The sequence below is a fragment of the Capra hircus genome, chromosome 4 (assembly GCF_001704415.2).
Source record: "Capra hircus breed San Clemente chromosome 4, ASM170441v1, whole genome shotgun sequence".
Taxonomy (NCBI): domain Eukaryota; kingdom Metazoa; phylum Chordata; class Mammalia; order Artiodactyla; family Bovidae; genus Capra; species Capra hircus.
The window spans coordinates 95599821-95611945 of record NC_030811.1 but is presented as its reverse complement, the minus strand read 5'-3'; the positions used below and the strand labels follow the sequence as shown (position 1 = coordinate 95611945).

Here is a 12125-nt window from a genome sequence, read left to right as displayed (position 1 = left end):
AAATAATTCTCTTCACTGCATAGGAACAATTCAAAGCACTTTTGAATTCTAGAAGTTCTGTCTCTTTCAGAAGTCCATCGAGTCAGCAACAAAGTTGGATCACTGAACTAAACTTGGCTTAAGTCAAGGTGAAGTATTTTAGCTTAAATTGGGAAACGCAGCTAATTAAATCTGTATAAGTATAAATCAGGCTTAAATAAAACAAAACATATATTAAGGAAATATAAAATTAAAGGAATTCATCTGTTGAGTTAGATACAAAACAGACCAGTTTTTTTCTGTTCTAAAACACTTTCTTCAAGACCGAGTGACACACAAATGCTCTCCATCCACGGCACTGGGAGGCGGTGGCTGCAGTGGAGCTGGGCAGACTTCTCTGGAACATCAGTGCTAACAGAGGCAAACACCATTATACACTCAGAGTTCCACAGCCGACAGGCCCAAGCCAGGATAACTGCCTCTGGCCCGTGTTATCAACTCTGATTAAAGGTCACTGTAAAATTTAAAGGCATTCTTTGCCTGTGAGATCCTACATGTTCATGCCAGACGGTTAAGTCTTATACTCACTTTTAAAGAGACGGAAGAAAGGTCTCAAAATGACAATAATGAAATTAACTATTGAACAATGAAAAATACTGGATCGCTTTGCTCAATAATCAACCACCTCCTGCCTTCTGCTACTGAACAAACCCACCCTGAAACCCAGAATTCCATTCTGCCTGAGGCTACAACACTGCACTGATGAACCCAACCAACACTTTACAGGCACACTATCCTTTCATTTTAAGTCCATTCCCTTAAATATTTGTTGAGCACGGAATAAATGATCAGCCTTGAGTACACAATGGAAATAGTTACTGCTTTCACAGAACTTACAGAGGACACAAAGAACACCAACAACTGCTAAGCTGCTGTCAAGGAGAGGTCCAGACTTCAAGACCGCACGCACTCCATTTTTGACCAGCGTAGCGAAGGCCAAGATGATGCTCCCTAAGGAAGCAGAGTTTTCTCAAGTGGAGAGAGGCAGGAAAACAGACAAAAGGATTTGAAAGGAGGATGAGAGGGATGGTTTACGCACAGGCCAAGACAAGGTCCTGAGGCGCTAAGAGGAAATACCCATGAAAAGGCCCAGGCAAGTGACAGGCTGGCCTACTCCACAGAATCCTCCAAGGCCACGGGAGGGGTGTCGCTCTTCAATCTTAATAAGTGATAGGGTGACCTCCCTGGAGGCCCAGTGGTTAAGGTTCCACCTTCCAATGCAGGGGGGACAGGTTCGATCCCTGGTTAGGGAGCTATGATCCCACATGCCTTGAGGACAAAAAAACAAAATGTGAAACAGAAGCAATGTTGAAACATAATCAATAGAAGACTTTAAAAAGATGGTCCACATCAAAAAAAATCTTTAAAAAAAAGAGTAACAGGAATCCATAGAAAAGCTTTATGCAGGACATTTACACCCAAATTAACAGTCACTTCCCCCAGTGTTCTAAGCACTGTTCAATGACCAAATGGAAATCGTGGTAGTCAAAACAATAACCCTCAAATGACGTCTATCACCTAACTCCCAAAACCGAGAATATGTAATATTACCTAACAAAGGAACTTTGCGTATGTAATTAAGTTAAGGATCCTGAATTGGAGAGACCTATCAGGGCTATTTGGGTGAGTCCAATATAACCACAAGAATCAAACAGGGAAAGAAAGACAAAAGGGTTGGCGGACAAAGTGTGGGAACAGAAGCATCAGTCGTTATGACATAGGATCATAAGTCCCAGCGGGGCTTCCCTGGTTGTTCAGTGGCAAAGAATCCACCTGCCAGGAAGATCCCTTGGAGAAGGGAATGACAACCCACTTCAGTATTCTTTCCTGGAGAATCCTATGGACAGAGGTGCCTAGTGGGCTACAGTCCATGGGGTCACAAAGCGTGAGACACTACTTAGCAACTAGGCAACAAAAAAAGTCCCAGAATCCGAGAGAGCAAATGGACTGCCACCTGGCAAGTAAACAGACTGTACCTAAAAGACTCCAAAAAGAGCATAGCGCTGCTAATACCTTTATATTAGCCTTATGAAGCCGATTTTTTGACCTCTGACATCCAAAAGGTTAGGAATGTATTTAATATTACTTTAAGCCACTGAGTTCATGGAAATGTTTATAGGAGCAACTGCTACTGCTGCTGCTAAGTTGCTTCAGTCGTATCCAACTCTGTGCGACCCCATAGACGGCAGCCCACCAGGCTCCCCCGTCCCTGGGATTCTCCAGGCAAGAACACTGGAGTGGGTTGCCATTTCCTTCTCCAATGCATGAAAGTGAAAAGTGAAAGTGAAGCTGCTCAGTTGTGTCAGACTCTCAGTGACCCCATGGACTGCAGCCCACCAGGCTCCTCCATCCATGGGATTTTCCAGGCAAGAGTACTGGAGTGGGGTGCCGTTGCCTTCTCCAGCAGCTACTAATTTAAGAGCATAAACTTTACCCTGGCTGCAAGATGGAGAATAGATTGGGTAGACAAAGGATGCAGATAGACTAGGTTGAAGTCTACCTGAATAGAGACTCCTGCTGAAGTCTGGTGAATAATGGTAGCCTGGCTATCAGATGGAGCTTGTGGATGAGAGATATTAATAGTAATCTTCCTGATTTAGTGGTAATAATCCTCCTGAGTCAGCAAGAAAGATGCACAAAATAAATCATTTATCATGTAACATGAAATAGCTAACACTGATTAACTTACTAAATCTTAAGCATTAGTCATCTTTTAACCCACATAATCCTCACACTCTATACTGTCTCACATGAGAAAGAAACATCAGAAGGAGCTGATATTCAAATATCTTTATTTTCCTATAGTGCCATCTGATGCCAAAAACAACTTGAAAAAATATTACCATTTTTCATCAAAATACAGCATTCTATCTTCTAAAATGTAGGCTCCATGACAGCAAGGACAATGTGAGTTTTGCCCATTGCTTTGCACCTAGAAGGTGCTTGATAATTATTTGGTACTCAATAAACAATTTTGGTCTGACACATCTACCAGGATCTTAATAAAGCATAGTTCCAAGGATTATGAAAACACAGAAAGCTCTCCTCATCAACCTGGAGAGAATGAAAAGTAATGAAAATGCCTTCCCTGGGCAATGTCGCTTGTTGCTCGTTTTGGTGAGTGTGACTCTTTATTCTGATTTCTAGATTCTAAGGGTTCCAAGGGGCTTCCCTGGTAGCTCAGATGGTAAAGAATCCACCTGCAATGCAAGAGACCTGGGTTCCATCCCTGGGTTGGGAAGATCCCCTGGAGGAGGGCATGGCAACCCACTCCAGTATTCTTGCCTGGGAAATCTCATGGACAGAGGAGCCTGGCAGGCACAGTCTATGGGGTCACAGAGTTGGACACAACTAAGCAATTAACACTGTCACATACCATCACTGTCAAAGCTCCAAGGATGGCTGGGACTAATGATTTGTCAGGCACCTTGGGGAAATTGTAATCACAAACAAAGCAAAGCAACAACCGTCACAGAATACAGACCAGAAAATACGCAGTTATCTGTGTAGGCAATAAGGAGGATTGTGGAAGATGACTAAGTATGAGTTGATCTGGGCTTCACCAGTGGCTCAGCAGTAAATAATCCACTTGCAATGCAGGAGCTGCAGGAGACTCGGGTTCGATCCCTGGGTCAGAAAGTTCCCCTGGAGGAGGGCATGGCAACCCTCTCCAGTATTCTTGTCTGGAGAATTCCATAGACAGAGGAGCCTGGCGGACTATGGTCCATAAGGTCACAAAAAGTCAGACATGACTGAAGCAACTTAGCAAGCATGCAAGCATGGGTTGCTCTTTGTTTTGTGATCCATCTATCCCCAAACCTATCGCTGCAAACTTAGCAATTGTCAGAACTTCCATCCTAAATCTTACGCTGTTGACTTCCCTGGTGGTGCAGTGGATAAGAATCTGCCTTGCAATGCACAGGACACAGTTTCAATGCCTGGTCTGGGAAGACTCCATGTGCCACAAGGAAACTAAGCCCAAGCACCACAACTACTGCGCCTGTGTGCCCTAGAGCCTGCGCTCTGCAATGAGAAGCACGGCAATGAGAATCCAGCTCACTGCAACAAAGACTAGCCCTTCATCTCCTTCACTAAGCTGCCAACTCACAGAAAGCAAAGGTGATACCCCAGAGTGTGGCTCATACTAAGCTTTCAGTAATATTAATAGTAGCAAAAGCAGCTAGATATATTCACTGTTTACTAAATGCCATGCACTATTTGGAGCATGTGCCTCTAATAGTTCACTTAATATTCACATCAGCTCTGAATGAAGTCACTATTATCTTCATTTCACAGATGGGGCAATGACCTGCCCACAATGATACAGCTAGAAAGTGACAGGACTTGGGTATACCCCTATCTGACTTGGGAGCTCACACTCTTAACGTCTATAAAAGCACTAACACTGAGCAGCCATAAAATCCATCAGAGGAAAAAAAATCATGTCTGGATCATCATGTCCCCAGAAATTCATTTACTGTGAACATTACCACTGCATTTGTAGACCTGATCAAGTTTATTTCTTAAGATTTAAGCAAATCTCAGTATTTCTCCATTCATTCAGTCATTCAGCAAACATCCAGTAAGCATCTGTCATTTGCCAGACATTAAACTAGACACTGGTGATCTGGTAACAAAGAATTCCTGACCTCACAGACTATATACCAAGAAATATCTGTTAAATGAACCAGTAGATAAGAGCAATCTTACACTATTAGGAATAAAATATGCTCTTGAGTTTATAGAAAAATTTAAAAGTAATCAAATATATTTCACTTTATTAGTAGGACATCACACTAAGTTTGCTTTTTTAAATAGAGAAGTTTTAAGTATATGTTCAGCTTTATCAGTGAACAGGATTTTCTTCTACAACAAGAGCTTAACCTGTACCCTAACCTACTCACCTTTTACCTTCTATAGCCTACTCTATCAAAAAGTTTAAAGCAACTTTTAAAGAAATGTTGCTTTTTTGATCACAAGTCACATGAGATTAAATGTTAAAACAGAATAACTAAGAAGGAGAAAGACAGGACATTACTTGACAATTGTCATTCAAATATATATGTTGTGAGTTAATGAACACCCACAGGTAATTCCCAATTTTAGTAGAATGCCTTAAAATTGCTATAAAATGATTACCTATGTTCTATCTATGGAGAAGGCAATGGCACCCTACTCCAGCACCCTTGCCTGGAAAATCCCATGGATGGCAGAGCCTGGTGGGCCGCAGTCCATGGGATCGCTAAGAGTCGGACACGACTCAGCGACTTCACCTTCACTTTTCACTTTCATGCATCGGAGAAGGAAATGGCAACCCACTCCAGTGTTCTTGCCTGGAAAATCCCAGGGACAGGGGAGCCTGGTGGGCTGCCGTGGAAAGGAGTTCAATAAAGTAAAATGTAGATTACGCAGATATACTTGTGGCCTTAGATCATTCCAAACCATTTTATAAGGTTCTGAACAGAAAAAATGTCTTAAATGTTTCTCAAACTGCAGATTTCAAAACCCATTAGGAGTAGGAGTGCAAGCTCAGTCATGTCTGGCTCTTTGAGACTCCATGGACTGTAGCCAACCAGGCTCCTCTGTCAATGGAATTTTTCAGGCAAGGATACTGAATGAGTTGCCATTTCCTACTCCAGAGGATCCTCCCAACCCAGGGATCGAACTCACATCTCTTGCGTCTCCTGCACCAACACGTGGATTCTTTAGCACTGGTGCCACCTCGAACTCGTTAGAGTATCATCAGATCAATTTCCTAAGTTTAGCCCAACAGTTTTGCATAAATAGTAATTAATAGAACAGTGAAAACAGAACCTATAGCAAGTAATAAGGATAGATACTGTTCATGAAATTCTCTCAAATTTGTTGTATGCAGTCACGTATGTGTCATTAAATCATGAGCAAAATCTTTTAAGAATAGGTCACAATGAAAAAGTTCAGAAAAATGTTTTAGCCAGCTCTTAAGAGATAATGGGCTTGTTATGCTATTTTGTTCAGCAACCAAGCATACATCCAGCACTTGCAAGCCCTTGTAAGTACTGTTTGTGTTTTAGAGGATTTATTCACATACTTTTCTAGTTATAGAATTAAAAGCCTTTTACAGTATTAAAATTTAATAATGTAGAATCAGGAGACTAAGAAAGGCCTTAGTACCTCACACAGTGCATAGTGAACAAATATTTGCTGAATAAATGGATCTGGCCGACCTCGTTAGCTGAAGGCAAGTCCACACTGAACCCCCTGTATAGCTGGATTTTATCAAGTTCTGAATATTTCCTTCCCAGCACATTCCATAGGCAAATACAGACCTAACCTCAAGTTTCATTACACCTACAGACATTTTGAGGAAAAAACACAGTATGCAGATATTTTCTCTCAGAATATTTTAACATTTATTATATTGAAATATATTTCTATCAATATGTATATTATATTTTTAAAATAAGTATTACAGGTAGATTCTGCTCAGACAGTTCAGCAAGATCAGTTGGAAACAGATTTAAACAAATGCTTTTTAAAAACAGATGGAAAAATCAGGCTCTGTTAATAGCCCTTAAGTGCTCTCACCCAGGCTGCAGAAGTTTGGCCCCTAGGGAGAGTGGCAGCTGTGACTCACACTGGGACACTCACCATGGAAATCAGGCCTCGGGATCATCCTGTAGCCATCAATCCTCCTCCTCCTAATCCACCCTGATATTTTATTATTTTTTAATTTAAATTTATTTTAATTTGAGGCTAATTACTTTACAATATTGTATTGGTTCTGCCACACATCAACACGAATCCACCACGGGCGTACACGTGTTCCCCATCCTGAACCCCCCCTCCACCTCCCTCCCCGTACCATCCCTCCAGGTCATCCCAGTGCAGCAGCCCCAACTCTGGTATTTTAGAAGTAAAATACTGAATTGGTGTGAAGGGGCTGGCTCCTCACTGCCTTGACACATCTCTTTAATGTGGCCCATGAAGGCCTCCAGTGGTCAAGCCCAAAATACCAGTCCTGGTCTTCTCTCTGTCTCACAGGAGCCCCGGAGGAGCTGAAGGGAATGTAAATCTCCAATCACCTAATCTCTTCAAAACTCAATCCCACTCTGGTTCTTCTAAGATATAGATAGGCCTCTTCCTTCATCTGACTCAGACTTAACCTTTTCATTAATGAAGCACCCAAGACAAAAATTTTAACTCAAATTTAGGTATCTGAGCAATCACTCAAAAGCACCCTTAATTCATCTCTTTTTCTGAATCCTTAATACAACTAATCACTAAAAACTGCCAATTCCTGTCTTCAAAATATTTCTCCTATGTTCCCAACTCCATTCCTACTTTCAGGTTAATGAAAGCTATCCATATTGCTCATTTGGATTAACAGTTATTGCTTTCTATTCTCTTATACTAACAGAGTTTGCAGTGGTTTTCAGGAATTCAGTGGGACAGAACAATTTTTTTAAGTACACAAAAAATATTAAAGAAGAAAATTTCAGAAGATCAAATAAGCCCGAAGTTAACACATTGAAAAACACCATGGAGTCTCAAACTATTACTAAAAATGGACTTTCATCGATCTTCCAAGTAATAAGAAAGCAACCTAGTCTCAATCACAAAATCCATGGTTGCCATAACATACAAATTGACAAAATGAATTTTTCGTCTGGAGTTATCAGACTCATGAAGACCAACTCATATTAACCAAATTAAAAGGCTCTGAAACATGAATCTGAGTGCCAATGTATTAATATACAATGATATACACTACTATCACAATGTCTGGAAAACTGATCAACACAACAGCAAATTTTCTTCCTATAAAAGATTTCTATGGAAAGCCAGTAATGTTTTTTGATGAGCATGAAACCTTATCAAGGAACATCTTAAGCAGCATCCTCAAGAACTCAGGAAGCCTCAGGAGCTATGGAGAGAGAGGAGTGTGCCTAACTTTGCTCAAATCTATGGTCACAGGAATTTCCACCCAGCCCACCATCAGCATGAGTCTGAATAAATATGGCCAAAGTTTGCTTCTCTTTTTTGCTTTCATTGTAGTTATCATTAGACTCTATTTAACTATTTCAGGTTGACTTTAAGTATTTGAAGCCAGAAATTAGATCGCTAGCGGGAATTTTTACTTTCTCTTTCAGACCTGGGAACATATTTTTTTTAAATCAGTAAAATGTAGATATCACTCGATCCATTGTGAGTAGATTTCACAACTTAGTTGTCAGAACTTTATGTTCCTGCCAATAATACCACTATCACATGATTTCTTACAGCAATGATTCCTTTTACAAACTCAGGTCATAGTTATGTAAAGGATACCCTTGACCTCAGCTCCTCATTAACAAAAAGGGAAAAAATCAAAGTTCTCTTTAAGTTATAATCTGTGATTCAATTTATATTTTATTTCCCCCTAAAAGGCCAGAATGAAACTTTAAAACTTCTAAAAATGTTTTTAATCAACTTCTGAAAGACCTTTGTTCTTAGTACAACTTACAAATTATTTTACATTTGATCCTTTCAGTATAATGTCTGTAATGCAGAGATCTGAACAAGCTGTATAATCTCAGTACACTAAACACATATATACTGCTACACATATAAAGGCTAATTGTAATATACACCCACACTAAACTAGTTTGGATAGACGTGGAGCCTCCATCTCACCAGTTAAAGCCTTTCATCAATATGTCTAAGATCTGTGTGAGTTCAGGGATTCTTTTAAATCTCATTTAATCTGATCATTAAAGAAATTTCAATAGCACACAAATAAAAGGTGGCTAGACTAGAAAAAAATATCTATTTTTCCAAATTCAACTGAAGCAGAAAAACAATATGAAGTCCCAGATGGTTCACAAGGCAAACCTCTCAAAGTCTCCTCCAACTTCTCAATTTTGCAAAGATAGGTGCTTTAATGTGTAGCATGTTTGAAAAGTCAAGTACTTCCTTTAGTCTGCCCTAGGCACTAAGGATCTCATTGGAAAATGAGACTCTTGCTCTTAATTTCTCTATGGCCGTGGAGCACTTCACTTGGCCACCGGTGATGCCTCCTGTGTTCTGACAAGTATCTGGCAGTCTAGTTGTTCTTTTGAAGGTTTCAACCAGCTGTCTCTACAACTGGACACAGTTGCTATCTGTCTGCCCTGTTTTAAACAGTACTTTTAATTCCTGGGCCTTTACAAGGTTCTGTGACTTCCATCAGCTTGTTTCCTTCACAGCTCTTCTACCTGACAGCTGTGCCTCCACTTCCTTGGGCCTGTTGAAATGTGTGGGTTCTAGACTGCCTTTCTTCCAGAGTTTACTGTTCTCTTCCCTGCTCCACCAGCTTTAGCTTTCATGTTTCCCTCGTGGGGCCATACAGTTTCACTTGCTTTGGGTAGATAAGTCGACAAGTAGAAATAAACATTTACATGGCATTGTTCCACTGGAAACTAAACTAGTCATGCTTCTTAACATTTCCCTATCCTATTTCAGGGCCAAACTTGAGGAGGGGTGGCCTCCTTCTAAGTCCTCATCGGTCTTTACATTGGTCCTCAGGACCAAAAGACAAGAATTTCCATAATTTACCCTTTGGGATGAAATGCCCTAGGTCCTTTAGCACCAGGCTCTAGGAAAACTATTACCAGTCTGTGGAACCCCATTCTTTAACCAATACAATGGCTTTCATTTGGCAAACGGCTAGGAAGCACCCATATGGTTTCCAAGGATTTCCTGAGACATTCCCCAACATAATCATATTCCATAAATTCCTCAGGTACTGTAATAAGACCAAGAATGATCTGTTTTAAAATGGAGGTTTTGATTAGTTATTATTGCTATTAGGATTTTATTACTGCTGTGACCGAAATGGGCTTCCCTGATGGCTCAGTTGGCAAAGAATCCTGCCTGCAATGCAGGAGCCCCAGGTTCAGTCCCTGGGTGGGGAAGGTCCTCTAGAGAAGGATACCGAAACCCACTCCAGTAATTCTTGCCTGGGAGAATCCCAGGGACAGAGGAGCCTGGTGGGCTACAGTCCATTGGGTTACAAAGATTGATCGAATTAAGTAAAAAAAAATTTTTAAGTCTTATTTTTAATTCAACAAGGCCTTCCCGAAATTCTTTTTCTTTAAAATTGATACTTTTTAAAATATACACCTAACTCATTCCACGTTGGCTTCTGGAAATTTAACCACCACAGCAACACTTATGTGGACCTTTGTACTTCTCCCCCACTTCCAATCCCTCCAGCTGCACCCCAATATCCGCATCACGCACACAGGGCCCAGAGTTAGAACTAAACGTCCCCAGCCCTAACCCAAGCACTCCCGAGGGCGACTCCACAGGCCGGCGGCTGGGGCAGTAAAGGGCTCCGTGGCGCCTCTCCAGGCTCCCCTTCCGTGAAGGGCTAACAGGAATGGCCCCCGGCTGGAGGGCCCGAGCGGGGGAGTCCGGCCCCGCATCCTCCCAGGGAGGGCGCCAGCGCAGCCCCAGGAGCAGGTGCGGCGCGGGCCGCCCTGGGCGGGAGGCGGGGAGCGGCGGGCCGGGGACCGCGAGGCGAGCCCGGCGCCGCCTTACCTCTCCAGGGCCTGCAGGGTGTAGCTGATGAGCGGCCTCTCCAGGATGGGGCAGAACTGCTTCGGGGTGGGGACGCCCATCCTCTCCCCGCTACCCCCCGCCGGCAACACGGCCGCCACAGCCGGCGCGCGACACCCAGCTTCGGCCCCGAAGCGGCTCAGCGAGGAGGCCGAGGCCGCCGCGTCCGCGCCGCGCAAGCCGCGCAAGCGAGGCCCCGGCTCCGCGGGCCTGGAGCCTCCAGACGGCCCTGACTCCATGGCGGCGGGCGGCGCGGCGCGCCCCGCTCGCCCGGGGTCCGCTCGGGGCCTCGGCCGGGGTCGTGCGGGAGAGGCCGGGCTGGAGCAGAGCGGGCACACGGACAGCGCCCACCCGAGCCGCGCGGGCCTGGCCGCCGCACGTTCCCAGGGGAGGATCTAGCTGCCGGTCTTCCCTCTCGGCGCGTCTTCGGCCTCAGTCCCGAGCCCAGCGCCCCCGGGAGGGCTGAGTTTCCCGGCTCTCGCCTTCTCGGGCAGGCCCAGCAGCCCCCGCAGGTGTCAGCTCTCCCTAAATGCCTACGGGTCTCCTTAAACCTAACAGCTGTGCTCAGGCCGCAGCGGTCAGGGCTCCCTCCCATCCCTCTCCCCTCGGAGAGATTTAGAGATTTGGATGGGAGTCACGGGATGGGCCAGAGAGATGTACATCTCAATTATCTTTCATTCCACTCTTGAGGCTTCCTGGCTCCTCAGGTAAAGACAGGTGGACAGGCAAATATGAAATATCTTTGAGCCAAACTGCAGCGGTTACCAAATTTGTCTGCACATCGGAAACACCTGGGGAGCTCAAAAAACGCTGACTGGTTATGTCCCACCCTCAGAGACTGGATTTAATTGGCCTGAGCTTTGGAATGATTTTAAAGATCCCCAGGTGATTCTGATGAGCAGGCACTACTTTTTTGAAACCACGAAGCCAAAGCAGTAATACTAATAATTGCTGAGTAGTCGGCACACAGTATCTCATTTAATCTCCAGGAGAACCCCTCTATTGCCATTCCACTTATACACAGGCGGAAACAAAGTTCACTGTTTAAATAACTTGTGTAAGATTGCACACTTAATGGCCTTTGCCCAAAAGTACAGCCAGAGCTGAAGAATTCCAGGGCCGAGGCCTATCATGCCCTTATTTAGTTCTGTCTTTGATAGCAGTGTTTACCTTGAAAATGTACTGAAATATTTGGAGTGTCGAAGCAGACTGTATTAGGTCTCTGGAATGTAAACTCCTTGAGAGCAGGGTCCTTACTTTTTTGGTTTGGGTACTGTCCTGGAATATAAGTGAAGCTTAATAAATATTTACTGAATAAGCTACTAATTGAATGAATGATAGTAGAAGTATATATAATTAAATATTTGCTAATTTATGTTTATAACTAATCTTATATTAGTTAATATAAGATTCATTAAAAAGGAATCTTTTAAATATTATCAGGTTATAATATTCCAATTCAGTATTTTTAGCTATTTTCCCAGTTTAGAATAAAGCATACAAAGTTAAGATTTACCTTTTCTACT

At 43.0% G+C, this 12125-nt stretch overlaps 1 protein-coding gene across 1 annotated transcript in view; it reads right to left on the bottom strand.

Moving 5' to 3' along the window:
• ISPD (isoprenoid synthase domain containing) overlaps positions 1 to 11144 on the bottom strand; it is a 368609-nt gene extending 357465 nt beyond the window's left edge. Inside the window, exon 1 of the mRNA XM_018047357.1 lies at positions 10582 to 11144. Within this exon, the coding sequence (XP_017902846.1) occupies positions 10582 to 10838 (257 nt within the window). The 5' untranslated portion in view covers positions 10839 to 11144. The remainder of the gene's footprint in view (positions 1 to 10581) is intronic.